The sequence below is a fragment of the Salmo salar genome, chromosome ssa12, assembly GCF_905237065.1.
Source record: "Salmo salar chromosome ssa12, Ssal_v3.1, whole genome shotgun sequence".
Classification (NCBI taxonomy): domain Eukaryota; kingdom Metazoa; phylum Chordata; class Actinopteri; order Salmoniformes; family Salmonidae; genus Salmo; species Salmo salar.
In genome coordinates this window covers 5767806-5786066 of record NC_059453.1, presented here as the reverse complement: position 1 = coordinate 5786066, position 18261 = coordinate 5767806, and the positions used below count along the sequence as shown (strand labels likewise).

General features: G+C 39.8%; 1 protein-coding gene across 1 annotated transcript; it reads left to right on the top strand.

Moving 5' to 3' along the window:
- Positions 1-3147: 3147 nt before the first annotated feature.
- Positions 3148-8283, top strand: LOC106563997 (zinc finger protein 501-like). Its single transcript, XM_014129958.2, has 2 exons — positions 3148-3886; positions 6528-8283. Exons 1-2 carry the CDS (start codon positions 3382-3384, stop codon positions 7448-7450), a joined length of 1428 nt encoding a protein of 475 aa, XP_013985433.2. The 5' UTR covers positions 3148-3381; the 3' UTR covers positions 7451-8283.
- The last annotated feature ends 9978 nt before the right edge of the window (positions 8284-18261 follow it).

Below are 18261 nucleotides of genomic sequence, written 5' to 3'. Positions count from 1 at the left end.
CCCACAGCGGGTTACATCCAATGAATTAATTAAGAATGAGAAGCTTTACATGGCTAAAGGAAAAGGAATATAACATATACTGTTTACAGGAAACTCATTCTACATCCTGAGATGAAGTTGTGTGGAAAAGGGAATGGGGTGGGGAAATAATTTTCTGTCATGGACAAAGAAATTCAAAAGGTGTGATATTAATGAACAAAAATGTCAATCTGAATATGCAAATAGTCAGGAATGATTCACAAGGAAGGTGGATCTTTTTGATTATGAAAGTGGACGAAAAAGAGATTTGGCTCATTAACCTGTGGTCCAAATCAGGATGATCCATACTTCTTCGAAAACATTTATACCAATTTATTGAATTTACACGCAACAAATGATCATATCATTATGGTAGGAGACTATAACACAGCTAACAGACTATAACACAGCTACTTATTTTAGGCAGATGTTCTCTTTACCATCCCATCCTCTCCCACAGAATGAAGATTAGAAAGATGTTTGAAAAGGGTATTTTGTTTTTAAATTATATTGTAAATTGGAATGGTACAGTTATGTCCTTCATGGAGTTATCAGAATTGTACGGGAAGGTCTTTTCAGTCCAAGAGTACAACCAATTGATTACAGCATTACCCCCAAAATGGAGGAGGCAGGTGGCAGCTGGAGGAGGTAGGGAACTGGTATGTCTGCCCAATATAAAGGCTCAAAACTGGCGGAGGAATAAAAATAGCATAAATAGGAAAGTATACCAGTTTCATTTAAGGACCAGGATGTTGACAACTGTTCCATACAGATTGTAAAATAGTTGGGAAGAGATTTTTGATGTACCGATTCCATGGGCTGATATATAAAACAACGCAAGATTCAAGACTTCATGCTTTTCAGCTAAAATTATTATATAGAATTCTTGCCAACAACAAAATGTGGAATATTTGTGGCATAAAATCATCGAAGCTCTGCAGATTTTGTTGTGAGGATACAGAATCAATAGACCATTTATTTTTGGCATTGCCCTCTGGTAGCCTGTTTCTGGTCTCAGGTTAAGGAATGGCTGAAAATGCATAGCATTGATCTAAAATTTACCCTAAAAATAGTACTGTTAGGAGATCTGGAGAGACCGGGTCAGTCAATTTCTAATATACTAATACTCTTAGTAAAAGTATTTATCTTCAACTCGCAATCTGTGAATTCTATTCGATTAGATAGATTGAAATTGTACGTTAAACATCACAGCATAGTTGAAAGATATATGTTGCGTAGAAATCCGAAGAGGGTGGCCAGCAGAGATGGTTGGGATGGGCTGAGGGAAGCTGAGGGAGTTGTTGTGCGGGAAGTCGAACGATGGTCAAAGAAAAAAGTCAAAAAATAAAGTCAAAATAAAACAGGGGCAGTGTTTTTATAACTAATGCCAGTTTGCCTGAGGCTGATGCCGTGCAGGTGTTGGTACACATGCATATACACACACTCTCATTTAAATAAACACATACAAGAACACACACATACATGTAATAGTGCCAGACATGCACACAAACACATACAGTTGGCATTGCTGTTATGGTTGTTGGTGCATTGGGGGGTTCTTGGGGGGTGGGGAATAGAATTCATTGTATTTTTTACATGTATTTTTCTTCTTGGGGGGGACTGTGGGAGGGGTCTCGAATGGTTGAGGGACAGCTATTGGGGAACTGTGGGGGGATCTTGGAGGGTTCGGGTTCACGTTTTTTGGCCTGGTGGTAGATCTGTCAACGTGCCCTTGAGCAGGGCATTGACCCTGGATGCTTCTGTGTGTCGCTCTGAATGGGAATCTGTTGGATGACTGGTGTGGTGTAGTTGTTGAGCGGCTTCACTGCAAGTATATTGTATGTTTTGGATATTCAATAATTTAAAAAAAATCGAACTAAAATAAAAAATTATGAAAATCTGAAATGTCTTGAGTCAATAAGTATTCAACCCCTTTGTTATGGCCTAAATAAGTTCAGGAGTAAACATGTGCTTAACAAGTCACAAACGAAGTTGCATGGACTCACTGTGTGCAATAATAGTGTTTAACATGATTTTTGAATGACTACTTCATCTCTCTACCCCACACATACAATTATCTGCAAGGTCCCTCAGTCAAGCAGTGAATTTCAAACACAGATTCAACCAATGCCTCACAAAGAAGGACACCTATTGGTAGAAAAAAAATCTAACATCTGAGATTGAATATCCCTTTGAGCATAGTGAAGTTATTAATTACACTTTGGATGGTGTATCAATACACCCAGTCACTAGGATACCGGCGTCCTTCCTAATTCCGTTGCCGGAGTGGAAGGAAACTGCTCAGGGATTTCATCATGAGGCCAATGGTGACTTTAAAACTCTGTAACTGTTTTATAGCTGTGATAGGAGAACTGAGGATGGATCAACAACATTGTAGTTGCTCTACAATACTCACCTAATCGGCAGAGTGAAAAGAAGGAAGTCTGTACAGAATACAAATATTTATAAATATTCCAAATCCACAGCCTATTTGCAACAAGCCACTAAAGTAATACTGCAAAACATGTGGCAAAGCAATTCACTTTTTGTCCTGAATACAAAGGGTTATGTTCGAGGCAAATCTGAGTACCACTCTCCATATTTTCAATCATAGTGGTGGCTGCATCATGTTATGGGTATGCTTGTAAGCGTTAAGGACTGGGGAGTTTTTCAGAATAAAAAAGTTAACAGAATGGAGCTAAACACAGGCAAAATCCTAGAGGATAACCTGGTTCAGTCTGCTTTCCACCTGATACTGGGAGATTAATTCACATTTCAACAGGACAACAACCTAAAACACAAGGCCAAATCTACGCTAGGGTTGCTTACTAAGAAGACAGTGAGTGTTCCTGATTGGCCGATTACAGTTTTGACATAAATCTACTTGAAAATCTATGGCAAGACATGGAAATGGTTCATTAGCAATGATCAACAACCAATTTGACAGAGCTTGAATAATAAAAAAAAACAATGGACAATGAGCTCTTAGAGATTTTCCCAGAAAGACTCAAAGCCATAATCGCTGCCAAATTGCCTAATTAAACTCCAGGCAGCAGATGGCGATGTGAGTCTTTCAGGTGATGCTTCTTGCGTGACGTATAATCTAGTGGACAGGACGCTCAAGAACCACAACACGGCTACTGTTTAAAACACCTCGGTAGTTTGCTAGCCAACATACAACCGAAACACTGAAGCGCTTTAGACCATTTTTGTGGATATTAATCTCATTGTTTAAAAACAATTCTGTTGAGGTATCTACTGGTTAACTTTAACGTAATGTACTTGTTACATTTGCAAACTTGTTCAGATTGATACTGAGCCTAGCACTAGGCTAGTCGCTAATGCTAACTAGCATCCACAACCATGAGCTCTCTAAGCTACTCACCCCCAGCTAAAGAAGAGGCGAGATGTTGGACGGAGAAAGAATCTCTCAAACTGAACATTGTCATAAAAGAAAAAGAGAATATCTCAGTGAAAGGAGAGGAAGAAGCTTTCAGAATAAAACAGGAGGAAGAGGAGTCTATCAGCATCACATTGAAAGAGGAAGATGTGAAAGAAGAGAAAGAACATTTTGGAGTGGAAGAGGAGGCTATCATATTAAAAGAGGAGGATGATACAGTGAAAGAAGAGAAAGAACCCATTGGAGTGAAGGAGGAAGAAATGATAGAGGCTGTCACAGTGGAAGCGGAGGAGGTAGAAGCTTTGATAATGAAAAAGGAGGAAGAGGATATCACATTGAAAGAAGAAGAGGAGGATATTATAATGAAAGAAGAGGAAGAACCTTTTAGAGTGAAAGAGGAGGCTATCTCAGTAAAAGAGGAGGAAGTGGAAGGAGAGGAAGAGGAGACTGAAGATCGGATTAGCACCAGTGAGTATTGTCTTAAACGGGCACGAACTCTGCGCTTTTTAAAGAGGCATTCTACTGAAGTGCTATACTTGAATAGGTTATTCAGTACTGTAGATATTGTTCAAGGGCAATCTGCCATTGGTATATTCATTTTTGGACTTTTTAATTAATAATATATAGGCCTAGCTATTGATTATTGGAGAATATAACTGATAAATGCCCAATGAGCTTAGATCAACTAACTATTACAGCCTTGTTATAAAATTGATTAAATTATTTGTTTCCTTCATCAATCTACACACAATACCCAATAATGACAAAGCAAAAACGGTTATTTTTATTTTAGTAAATGTATTTAAAAAAAGAAGCTGGAAATATGACATTTACATACGTTTTCAGACCCTTTACTCAGTACTTTGTTGAAGCACCTTTGGCAGCGATTACAGCCTCGAGTCTTCTTGGGTATGACGCTACAAGCTTGGCACACCTGTATTTGGGGAGTTTCTCCCATTCTTCTCTGCAGATCCTCTCAAGCTCTGTCAGGTTGGATGGGGAGCATTGCTGCACAGCTATTTTCAGGTCTCTTCAGAGATGTTCGATCGGGTTCAAGTCCAGGCTCTGGCTGGGCCACTCAAGGACATTCAGAGACTTGTCCCAAAGCCACTCCTGCGTGGTCTTGGCTGTGTGCTTAGGGTCGTTGTCCTGTTGGAAGGTGAACCTTCGCCCCAGTCTGAGGTCCTGAGCACTCTGGAGCAGGTTTTCGTCAAGGGTCTCTCTGAACTTTGCTCCGTTCATCTTTCCCTCAATCTCCCAGTCCCTTCTGCTGAAAAACATCCCCACCGCATGATGCTTCCACCACCATGCTTCACCGTAGGGATAGTGCCAGATTTCCTCCAGATGTGAAGCTTGGCATTCAGGCCAAAGAGTTCAATCTTGGTTTCATCAGACCAGAGAATCTTGTTTCTCATGGTCTAAGAGTCTTTAGGTGCCTTTTGGCAAACTCCAAGTGGGCTGTCATGTGCCTTTTTACTGAGGAGCGGCTTCCGTCTGGCCACTCTACCATAAAGGCCTAATCGGTGTAGTGCTGCAGAGATGGTTGTCCTTCTGGAAGGTTCTCCCATCCCATGTCAGAATGACCATCGGGTTCTTGGACACCTGCCTGATCAAGGCCCTTCTCCCCCGATTGCTTAGTGTGGCCAGCTCTAGGAAGAGTCTTAGTGGTTATTAACCTCTTCCATTTCAGAATGAAGAAATGTTTTGCTACCCTTCCATAGATCTGTGCTTTGACACAATCCTGTCTCTGAGCGCTACGGACAATTCCTTCGACCTCATGCATCAGCTTTTGCTCTGACATGCAATGTCAACTGTGAGACCTTATATAGACAGGTGTGTGTCTTTCCAAATCACGTCCAATCAATTGAATTTACCACAGGTGGACTCCAATCAAGTTGTAGAAACATCTCAAGGATGATCCTTGGAAACAAGATGCAACTGAGCTCAATATCAAGTCTCATAGCAAAGGGTCTGAATACTTATGTAAATACAATATTTCTGTATTTTTTTGGTATTTTTAAATAAATGTACAATCATTTCTAAAAACCTGTTTTTGCTTTGTCATTGTGGGGTATTGTGTGTAAATTTGACATGTATCTCAGGTGGGCTTAAAGGGTACAGTAGCACAAAAGCACCTTCTATACAAAATGGAAATCAAAATAAATAAATATTGTTCAATATGATCAATACTAACTTTGCATAACGTTGTAATATGTAGTGTATATTTATACCCCAGAACAATGGTTTCCAAATATTTTAAGTACATTTTGTTATTCTGTATTTTTTTTATACCATAAATCATTGCTGTTCCAATTAAGCCCAGTATGCTCCTATTAAGCCCAGTTTGCATTGAAACACATGGAGTGTTTTATCACCTAATATTCAATCAACCTGAGCATAGATTATTCTTTTTCTTCAGATTTAAGTTGATTAAAGTACTCAAACTACAGTTATTATTCATAGTGGCCTTTACCAAGATGAAATCATTAAGAACAACCTCTGTACTCTCTGCAACACGTTTAGAGTAGACAGGTAGTTGTTGATGCAGAGAAAGAAGAAGATGATCAGGGTTGAAGGATATCGGGGGGATAGAAGATCTACAAGTGGTGGGCAAACAAATGAAGGACAAGAAGATGACTACTGGCCGACTACTCATGCAGTTAGGGCTGGGGCATTGTCATATTGTTGTCCTTACGGCATCCAGGTGATTCTGTTTTTTGGGGGGTTTCACCACCTGTACCTTTCTAATACAAGAGTAGAGTGGGAGATTAGAAACGGTCTTTAGACAGGCTTTAGAAAGACAAGTTGTCTAATTAACAACAATTGGAAATGTTAATCAGCTTTCAGATAATTCATTAAAAGTTGTTTGTGTTATGGTCTTTGTGCATGGCAGCTGCAGGATCAATATTCACCTTTGTAATATAGGATGAAGCCTGAGCTGGAATGTGAAGCTAACTGAAGCAGGCTAGCTTTAGAAAACCCTGACAAGATCTCTCTAGTGTCGTAGTATACCCCTCAGAACCCCAAATATAAGCTTGTAATTGTAAACAAACACTGTATAGTCAAAAAACATCCATGTTTAGTATTAAACTTTTTTTCTCTTTGGCAGGAGCGAGACCAGACTCTCACTCGGACAGCGGAAAGAGTACTTCAGGGCAACCAGACCCAAAAATGGCCAAACCAGCGAGACCACACCACTGCTCCCATTGTGGAAAGAGTTTTATTAATTTAAGGAGCCTAAAAGTTCATGAAAGAGTACACACAGGAGAAAAGCCTTACAACTGCTCGCAGTGTGGAAAGAGTTTTACTCAGTTAGGGAACCTGAAAATGCATGAGAGAATACACACAGGAGAGAAGCCTTTCCACTGCTCCCTGTGTGGAAAGAGTTTTACCCAGTTAGCTGCTCTGAAAACACATGAGAGGACGCACACAGGAGAGAAGCATTTCCACTGCAACCTGTGTGGAAAGAGTTTTACCCGGATAGGGTCCCTGAAAACGCATGAGCGAATACACACAGGAGAGAAGCCTTTCCACTGCTCCCTGTGTGGAAAGAGTTTTACCCAGTTAGGGGCCCTGAAAACACATGAGAGAACACACACTGGAGAGAAGAATTTCCACTGCTCCCTGTGTAGAAAGAGTTTTACCCAGTTAGGCGCCCTGAAAAAACACGAGAGGACACATACAAGAGAGAAGCATTTCCACTGCTCCCTGTGTGGAAAGACTTTTACCCAGTTAGGGTCCATGAAAACACATGAGAGGACACACAATGGAGAGAAGCCATATCACTGCTCCCAGTGTCAAAATACTTTTTCTGCATTAAGGGACCTGAAATCACATGAAAGAACCCACTTAGTAGAGAGGCAGAGGCCTTTCCAATGCTCTCAGTGTGGAAAGAGATTCATCCAGTCATCACATCTGAAAGATCACACGACAACACACACAGGAGAAAAACCATTCCAATGCTCTCAGTGTGGAAAGGGTTTTACCAGGTTAAGCACACTAAAAACACATAAGAATACACACAGGAGATAAGCATTTCCAATGCTCCCAGTGTGAAAAAAACGGTTAGTACACCTGAAAATGCATCCATTAACAACTATTGATGGATTTATTGGGGGAAAAGGATGCACTGAGTAGGAGTACAACCCAGGGGATAACGCGTTAAAGTGAAAATCACTTGTTTCCAACGTGGTCCTCGATGGAATAAACTCAATACAGACAAGACACAAGATAAATATATCTTCTTCCCAGTGTGGAAGGGTATTTGCCTAGTTAGGGAACCTGAAAGACCACGAGGGAACAGATGCCTTACCACTGCTGCAAGTGTGGAAAGAGATTTTTCACATCTGATGACACCCACAGTGCTCCCACGCTTTTTTCGGGGATGGATTTGGATTTGTTTGTTGTTGTTGTTGTTGTTTTCCAGGGAAAGTTTTGGAAAAGGATCAAGTCTGATAAGTTTTCAAAAAGTCAATGGAAATTAATTTAATAACTTCTGTTAGCCATTTATTTAGGCATAGTTTGTAAATATTTTATTAATCACATACAAATCACCATATCAACCAGGATCAGAATGCTTTAATGCTGTGTGACCGCATCACCTGCACGTGCACTGTGGAGTGGGCCTCAAGGGGAGAGAAACAGTAGCACGTTGCAGCAGCAGGTAGGCCTATAGAATAGGAGAGAACAGACTAACTAGGTAGCCAATTCATTCAAAACATATATTGTAGCCTGGCTAGTTATCTATCTGGTTAACTGTTTAGCTATTCACATTTATTCATGCTAGTTAACTGTTTACAGTGAGGGGAAAAAAGTATTTGATCCCCTGCTGATTTTGTACATTTGCCCACTGACAAAGAAATGATCAGTCTATAATTTTAATGGTAGGTTTATTTGAACAGTGAGAGACAGAATAACAACAAACAAATCCAGAAAAACGCATGCCAAAAATGTTATAAAATGATTTGCATTTTAATGAGGGAAATAAGTATTTGACCCCTGTGCAAAACATGACTTAGTACTTGGTGGCAAAACCCTTGTTGGCAATCACAGAGGTCAGACGTTTCTTGTAGTTGGCCACCAGGTTTGCACACATCTCAGGAGGGATTTTGTCCCACTCCTCTTTTCAGATCTTCTCCAAGTCATTAAGGTTTCGAGGCTGACGTTTGGCAACTCAAACCTTCAGCTCCCTCCACAGATTTTCTATGGGATTAAGGTCTGGAGACTGGCTAGGCCACTACAGGACCTTAATGTGCTTCTTCTTGAGCCACTCCTCTGTTGCCTTGGCCGTGTGTTTTGGGTCATTGTCATGCTGGTATACCAATCAACGACCCGTTTTCAATGCCCTGGCTGAGGGAAGGAGGTTCTCACCCAAGATTTGACGGTACATGGCCCCGTCCATCGTCCCTTTGATGCGGTGAAGTTGTCCTGTCCCCTTAGCAGAAAAGGCAGCATTCCTCCTCATAGGCAGCATTCCTCCTCCAAACACGGCGAGTTGAGTTGATGCCAAAGAGCTCCATTTTGGTCTCATCTGACCACAACACTTTCACCCAGTTGTCCTCTGAATCATTCAGATGTTCATTGGCAAACTTCAGACGGGCATGTATATGTGCTTTCTTGAGCAGGGGGACCTTGCGGGCGCTGCAGGATTTCAGTCCTTCACGGCGTAGTGTGTTACCAATTGTTTTCTTGGTGACTATGGTCCCAGCTGCCTTGAGATCATTGACAAGATCCTCCCGTGTAGTTCTGGGCTGATTCCTCACCGTTCTCATGATCATTGCAACTCCACAAGGTGAGATCTTGCATGGAGCCCCAGGCCGAGGGAGATTGATAGTTCTTTTGTGTTTCTTCCATTTGCGAATAATCGCACCAACTGTTGTCACCTTCTCACCAAGCTGCTTGGTGATGGTCTTGTAACCCATTCCAGCATTGTGTAGGTCTACAATCTTGTCCCTGACATCCTTGGAGAGCTCTTTGGTCTTGGCCATGGTGGAGAGTTTGGAATCTGATTGATTGATTGCTTCTGTGGACAGGTGTCTTTTATACAGGTAAAACGCTGAGATTAGGAGCACTCCCTTTAAGAGTGTGCTCCTAATCTCAGCTCGTTACCTGTATAAAAGACACCTGGGAGCCAGAAATCTTTCTGATTGAGAGGGGGTCAAATACTTATTTCCCTCATTAAAATGCAAATCAATTTATAACATTTTTGACATGCGTTTTTATGGATTTTTGTTATTATGTCTGTCTCTCACTGTTCAAATAAACCTACCATTAAAATTATAGACTGATCATTTCTTTGTCAGTGGGCAAACGTACAAAATCAGCAGGGGATCAAATACTTTTTTCCCTCACTGTAGCTGTTAGCATTTATTCATGTTTTCATCATGTCCCAATATCTTTCCACCGACACTTGCGAGTAAAGGCCATGCAAAGTTTATTAACTTTTTTTGGACCATTCATTTAAACTGTCTTTTTTTTTTGTTGCAAACAAATGATTCACTTCGCCATTGTATTAGTTAGGATTCTGGTGAATCAAATCATGTGAATCAAAATAATAAATTTGTCAATCACGAGGACAAAACCTGCCGTAATTATCTATTATCTAATTCTTCAATCTCCAAAAAATGTTATTCATCTTATATATTTATTTATGTCTGTATTTCTTCCTCCAATATGATAATGAGGGGGTGTCAAGCCAATGTCTGTCTGTGGTATCTAACACACCGTTGGTTGATCAATGTCACAGCGCTTTGCTCGATTGTTTGCTTTTGCACAATAGTAGAATTTGCGGTTTGCCTTCAAAATAAAAGTCCTGCATTTGAAACTGAAGCAAACAGATTCATATAGTGGAATCACGCCATATTTGGACCAGATCATGTTTGGAATGTTGTATAAATACAACAAAAGACAAACATTTGTTCATTTTTATTTGTTCATTTTAATCAGTTGACATCGCACTGTGGATGTATTAGATTTCATAGAACATTGTACAGCCTTGCCTATGGATCTTAGGTCCATGAAATGTTCACAACTGAGGCGATTTCCCACAGTCAAAGTCCTGCAATAAGAGCTACGACGCTAATAGTTGTGTGAACTTTTCACAGTTGTGTTCTGTAACGGTCACTGAGTAGGCTGATATCTATGGATCTTAGGTCCATGAAATGTGAAGAGTTTACACAAATATTAGCGTCGTTGCTCTTATTGCAGGACTTTGACTGTGGGAAATCACTTCACAATTCCATAGGTAAGGCTGCACATGGCAATATGAATGTCCAATACGCACACTAGACTGACTGGGGAGGTGATTTCCTACAGTCAAAAAGTCCTGCAATATGAGCTACAACGGTAATATTTGTGTACACTCTTCACAGTTGTGTTCTGTGGGTGTCACTGCGTAGGCTGATACCCCATTTCACTGATCCACAATTCCATAGTCAAGGCTGTGCAGTGAAATATTAGAATGCCCACAATGCAATTCTAAAAGTCTAATATATTCACAGTGCGATTTCAACTGACTTGTCTTTTTTTTTTTTGTCAAATTAACTCATTATTGTCTTGTGTTGAATTGATAACACAATTCCAAAGTTCAGCATTATCTGGACCAAATATGGCAATGATTCCTCTATTTACATCTGTTGCAGGTGCTCGTTCCCATAATAATGCAGTGATGGCCCGTCCCATGAGGACCTCCGCGTCACCACCAGCTGCAGTCCCTGATATGCATCTGTTGGATGACACTATGATGAAGTACTGTATAGCTCTGTTTTCATGCCTGACGGCCTTGCTGAGGAGATTGTGGTCCGTTCTCATGCCTGACGGCCTTGGTGAGGAGATTGTGGTCCGTTCTCATGCCTGACGGCCTTGGTGAGGAGATTGTGGTCCGTTCTCATGCCTGACGGCCTTGGTGAGGAGATTGTGGTCCGTTCTCATGCCTGACGGCCTTGGTGAGGAGATTGTGGTCTGTTCTCATGCCTGACGGCCTTGGTGAGGAGATTGTGGTCCGTTCTCATGCCTGACGGCCTTGCTGAGGAGATTGTGGTCTGTTCTCATGCCTGACGGCCTTGGTGAGGAGATTGTGGTCTGTTCTCATGCCTGACGGCCTTGGTGAGGAGATTGTGGTCCGTTCTCATGCCTGACGGCCTTGGTGAGGAGATTGTGGTCCGTTCTCATGCCTGACGGCCTTGGTGAGGAGATTGTGGTCCGTTCTCATGCCTGACGGCCTTGCTGAGGAGATTGTGGTCTGTTCTCATGCCTGACGGCCTTGGTGAGGAGATTGTGGTCTGTTCTCATGCCTGACGGCCTTGGTGAGGAGATTGTGTGAAACAGCAGTATCTCCTCCCCACCAGATGGTCATATGACCACAGAGGTCAAGTTAAATGACCTGAAGGATCTCGCCACTGTCTCCTCCTTTATTGGTGATCCAGATTGCCATTCAGATCAATCTCCCCTTTCCCCAGATTATTATTATTATTATTAAATTCCCTTTCAGGAGTTACATTAAGACCACCCCTTTCTGTGTAAAATGCCAACTTCCCAGAAACCAGAGGGTTTTAAATTCTGTCTGAGAACTCCTCAGATATATCATGTGTGGTAATGCTTATGGTTTCCATGGCATCAAAGGGGGTCATTATGGCCAAACAGTTCTATTTTTGTTTCATCAGACCAGAGGACATTTCTCCATAAAGTACGATCTTTGTCCCCATGTGCAGTTGCTAACCGTAGTCTAGCTTTTTTATGGTGGTTTTGGAGCAGTGGCTTCTTCCTTGCTGAGCGGCCTTTCAGGTTATGTCGATATAGGACTCGTTTTACTGTGGCTATAGATACTTTTGTACCCGTTTCCTCCAGCAACTTCACAATTTCCGAATGCACTGAACATATTAACGCCACTAAATACAGGCTATTAAGTCACAACAAGCCCGACATGAACATTACAATTACCTGGGCATTAAACTGCTGACAACAAACGCAAACTGTCAGTTAAATCCTAAACATAATACATTGAAATAAATGGCACGCAATCAAATGAATAAATTACAATCACCAAAGACGCATACATGTTCATTTAGTTCTCTCCGGGTGAACAGAAATCTAGCTTTTGTTGTTTTTGAGCAGAAGGACGGTCATTCTAAGCATCAACGGCTATCTGCTGGCCTGGGTCTTTCTCCACCAGTCTTGTGGAGCTGTGCTTGGCCTGAAGGTGCTTCTTGATATTTGAAGTTGTGTTCTTAGCAGTTGACAGGCGCTTAGCCCCGGGGCACAGTTTGCATGTTATTAATATGTTTTTATCCTTTTCTTTTACCAATTCAAAATAATGTGATTACTTCCATGAGGAAAATGCTGCCATCTTGCAAGCTTCCCGCCACAACGTTCTTGAAGAAACAGGAAGAGCATGAATTTAGGGGAAGGGATTTACATTTTTTTTATTATTATTCTTTTTTTAACAGTAACATGCAAAACATAAACATAACATCCAGAGGGATTCCAAAGAAGTGAAAAAAATGAAAAAAAACTATTCCACATTATATCAAATCAAATACAGACATATAGCGAATACATTTTTTGGACATTTTGTTTTAAAGACTCTAAATAGTTTTCCAAATCAGATAAACAAATTAAGAAAAGGGGCTTTTTCTTCATAAATTTTGATTTGTGTATGAAATATTTTCCTAATAAAATAAAGAGATTTATGACATACTCACGTTCAATTGTGGAATCAGTGTAGTAAAATAAAATGTCAAACTTAGAAATTTCAATGGTTGTATGCAATTTGAGGCCAAGATGTATTTTTACATCAGTCCAGAACACTTCACTATATAAACAATTACAGAATAAGTGTTCAATAGATTCAGTTTCTAGTTCACAAAAACTGCATTCACTGGTAACATCAAGTATATATTTAGAAATCAAACTATTACATGGATAGAATCTATGGATTATCTTAAAGGAGATCTCCTTTACTTTATTGGTCACCATAAATGTGTGTGGAGTGAGCCAAGCACGGCGCCAGTTTACATCAAACGATGAAGCCCAACAAAATATCGCAGAGGGAATAGACTTCCTGTAGAAAATATCCCTTAATAAACGATTGTTGAATTTCGTATCTAGTAGACCAATGCCATTCACCTGAATATCGCTTACAATCGGAGATATTCCAAAATATGCATTATTCTGAAGTAAAGTTTTTATCCCACTAGGTATAGCTTTAATAACAGTGTCATATTCCTTGCTTGAAACCTCAAAGTTGTATATTTCCATAAATTCTCTCCGTGTAAATAGATTCCCACTAATATTAACTAATTGGCTGACAAGGACAATGTTTTTCGAGAACCATTTATGGTTAAATAACATCTTGTTTCTATATGATATCAACCCATTGTTCCATATAAAACATTTATGAGGTGAAAAGTTGTGTTTATACAACAAAGCCCAGCACATTAAAGCCTGCTTGTGAAAATCTGCCAGTTTCACAGGAAGTTTACCCACAATATAAGGATTTACATTTTTTGGGGGGCAAAATAATAAAGTCAATCATGTTTAAAAGTAATGATTTGCTTATTTGAAGAAGTAACTAAGTATCTGATTAAGCACATTGAAAAACTAGCCGTTAAGTTAACCATTACCACAAAGTTATTTGAGTACTCGAACACATTACTTTGTATTCTATCCTTGACTGGCTAGCTAGCTAAAGCTCGCAATATGCTATGGTAGCTACCAGCTAGCTGGCTAACGTTAGCTGGGCTCGATGGTATTATCCTTCCTGAACCTTATTCTCCAGGTGAGACACACCCAGCATGTTAGCGTTAGCTAGCTAGCTAGCTAGCTACACACTATGAGTAACATTTGCCCCTTTTTGATGTAACTAAACGCTAGCAAGCGTATTAATGTTACCAAGCACTGTTATTGCTAGCTGGATAACACAAACACTAGCTAAGTAACTAGCTATATGCCTAAACTATAGAAATCATGATGATGAAAACTATGGGTAATGTATAGTGTCTATGCCAAATTGTCATCCATTTTTCTTCCCTACCACAGATACCCATAAGGTCTCAGATTCCAGGATGGGAAAAGGCTTACAAGAAAAAAACAGATGGAGATGGAATCAGACAGAGATGTCGATTTCTATTATTACTTGTAATGTTAAAAAGGGAAGAAAAATAATATCACATTTTTCTAAATTAGCTATCTAGACTACTCACCTTACTATAGGCTACATATTTGAGTCACCACTAAAATAGTTATTTTTGTTATTGAGTAGGCCTACATCTTTGTTTAATCTAATTCAACAAATGATTAATCTAACAAACTCCTTATTATTTTGTAAGAAATGTAAAGGCGTTTTACAATAAATTTGACTAAAGTAGAAGCTCATCTTTTGTCATATTTATTGTCTGCAGTTGTCTTGATGTCCTTTGTATGTTTGATATGTTTGTACATACACAGAGCCGCAAACAACATTTCCCCATCGGGATGGAAAAAGTAATTATCTTATCTTGTGATGAGGAAAGTATTGGCTAAGGTGTTAGAGAAAATGTATTTTCTCATTTGAAATGTATTTGCTCATTTTTAAATTATTATATATATTTTTTTTTTGCCAGAATAAACAATGTCGTGAATAACTGCTTTTCCAACTCCAGTCAGCAGATGGCGATGTGAGTCTTTCAGTTGATGCTTTTTACGTGACGTATAATCTAGTGGACGGGACTCTTCCTAAAAACAAAATGGCAACTAATTCAGCCACCCCGGTAGCTTACGAGCCAACATTAAACTGATGCATTGAAGCTCCTTTGATAATTTGTATATTAATCTGTGTTTTTAACACAACTTGTCTCTTAGTTAACTTAAAACGTAATTTGCTTGTTAAATGTACTACATTGTTAAGATTGATACTGAGCTTAGACTAAGCTAGTCACTAATGCTAGCTAGCTAACATCCCTGACAATGAGCTCGCTAAAATACTCCCCCTCTGCTAAAGAAGAGGTCTGCTGGACAGAGAGAGAAGCTCTGGGGCTGAACATTGCCGTGAAAGAAGAAGAAGAGGAGGATGTTACAGTGAAAGGAGAGAAAGAACATTTCAGAATTAAAAAGGAGGAAGAGGAGTATGTTACAGTGAAAGAAGAGAAAGAACCGTTTGGAATGAAAGAGGAAGAGGGAATAGAGTATGTAACAGTGGAAGAGGAGGAGGTAGAAGCTTTCAGAATTAAAAAGGAGGAAGAGGAGGATGTTGAAGAGAAAGAACCATTTGGAGTGGAAGAGAGGGTAGAGGCTGTCACAGTGGAAGAGGAGGTGGTAGAAGCTTTCAAAATGGAAGAGGAGTATATCACATTGAAAGAGGAGGAGGCTGTTACAGTGAAAGAAGAGAAAGGGACGACGACGACAAGTCTAGGATGAGGATGTGCACATACCTAGACATTGATTCTTGGAGAATATAACTTATAAAAGTTAGGAGAAGAGATGAAAGGAGCAGATTTGACTCATCAAAGTAAGTGCTGTAGTTTAGTTTGAACAAATAAAATAGATCTGCCCACTGGTATCTGTTACCAGGACAACCAGCAGAGTTATGTTAATTGACATGAAGATACACTGGTATATTTCCACCACAGTAGACAGTTCTGTTAGTTATTCTACATTGTAGAATAATAGTAAAGACATCAAAACTATGAAATAACACATGGAATCATGTAGTAACCTAAAAACTGTTAATCAAATGAAAATATCTTTGAGATTCTTAAAAGTAGCCAGCCTTTGCCTTGATGACATCTTTGCATTCTCTCAACCAGCTTCATGAGGTAGTCACCTGGAATGCTTTTCCAACAGTCTTGAAGGAGTTCCCACGTGCTGAGCACTTGTTGGCTGCTTTTCCTTTACTCTGCGGTCCAAACCATCTCAATTGGGTAGAGGTCGGGTGATTGTGGAGGCCAGGTCATCTAGTTCCGCTAAACACAAACCAGATGGGATGGCGTGTCACTGCAGAATACGGTGGTAGCCATGCTGTTTAAATGTGCCTTGAATTGTAAATAAATCACAGTGTCACCAGCGAAGCACCCCCACACCATCACACCTCCTCCATGCTTCACGGTGGGAACCACACATGTGGAATTCATCTGTTCACCTATTCTACGCCTCACAAAGACACGGTGGTTGCAACCAAAAATCTTACATTTGAACTCATCAGACCAAAGGACAGATTTCCACCGGTCTAATGTCCGCTACTCGTGTTTCTTGGCCCAAGCAAGTCTCTTCTTATTATTGGTGTCCTGTAGTAGTGGTTTCTTTGCAGTGATTCATGCATGTCTCCTCTGAACAGTTGATGTTGAGATGTGTCTGTTACTTGAACTCTGTGAAACATGTATTTGGTCTGCAATCTGAGGCTGGTAACTCTAATGAACTTATCCTCTGCAGCAGAGGTAACTCTGGGTCTTCCTTTCCTGTGGCGGTGCTCATGAGAGCCAGTTTCATCATGGCGCTTGATATTTTTAGCGACTGCACTTAAAGAAGTTCTTGAAATTTTCCGCATTGACTGACCTTCATGTCTTAAAGTAATGATGAACTGTCATTTCTCTTTGCTTATTTTAGCTATTCTTGCCATAATATGGACTTGGTCTTTTACAAAATAGGGCTATCTTCTGTATACCCCCCTACCTTGTCACAACACAACTGATTGACTCAAACGCATTAAGAAGGAAAGAAATTCCACAAATGAACTTTTAACAAGGCACACCAGTTCATTGAAATGCATTCCAGGTGACTACCTCATGAAGCTGGTTGAGAGAATGCCAAGAGTGTGCAAAGCTGTCAAGGCAAAGGGTGGCTACTTTGAATCTCAAATATTAAATACATTTTGATTTGTTTAACCCTTGTTTTGGTTACTACATGATTCCATATGTGTTATTTCATAGTTTTGATGTCTTCACTATTATTCTACAATGTAGAAAATTGTATAAATAAAAGCCCTTGAATGATACTGTGTATTTACATATATTTGATTTTATATATATATATATATATATATATATATATATGATACATAAATTTTCACTACATTTTTATATATTTCTATATATTATTTTTCTGTTTGTGTGCGCATGTACAGGCCGTCAAATCAAAGGCGCTCCTTCGATATAAAGTTGTTTTTGACAAAAAATGAAAAGGTATCAGTTTGTCACTTTCATGAGTTAATAATGAGTAATAACATGTTCAGTTTTGATTTAGTGCTTACAAACTAGGGCTTTTCACAATATTGTTTTCCATGGCAAAAATGAAAACAAGAAGCAGACTAAATTCTTCGGTCCTTTAAAAACCTGCTCTTTGTAAAACATTGTGTGCTATAGCCATCATTAGGGCTGTTTTCCTAAAAAATAGTTACATCCGTTTGGTGTTTTGCCACGATACTAACGAGTATTGCGATACTGGTATCGTCCCAGCCCTATTCCAAACCGTTTGAAACATTCTGTGTTTGAGCTACAGACTGCTACAGTCCCCCATTGGATTGGTCCGTTTCTTCTGCATCCGCCGATACCAACCATTAGTCTGTGTGATTGAACGATACAGAATCAAATCAAATGTTATTGGTCACATACACATGGTTAGCAGATGTTATTGATCACATACACATGGTTAGCAGCTGTTATTGGTCACATACACATGGTTAGCAGATGTTATTGGTCACATACACATGGTTAGCAGCTGTTATTGGTCACATACACATGGTTAGCAGATGTTATTGGTCACATACACATGGTTAGCAGATGTTATTGATCACATACACATGGTTAGCAGCTGTTATTGGTCACATACACATGGTTAGCAGATGTTATTGGTCACATACACATGGTTAGCAGATG

What these genes read in the sequence shown, in the direction of transcription:
- LOC106563997 (XM_014129958.2), top strand. Translation starts at nt 3,382, where the DNA reads ATGAGCTCTCTAAGCTACTCACCCCCAGCTAAAGAAGAGGCGAGATGT. An exon ending in TGAAGATCGGATTAGCACCA is followed by an intron (nt 3,887 to 6,527) that starts GTGAGTATTGTC and finishes TCTCTTTGGCAG; the next exon opens with GAGCGAGACCAGACTCTCAC.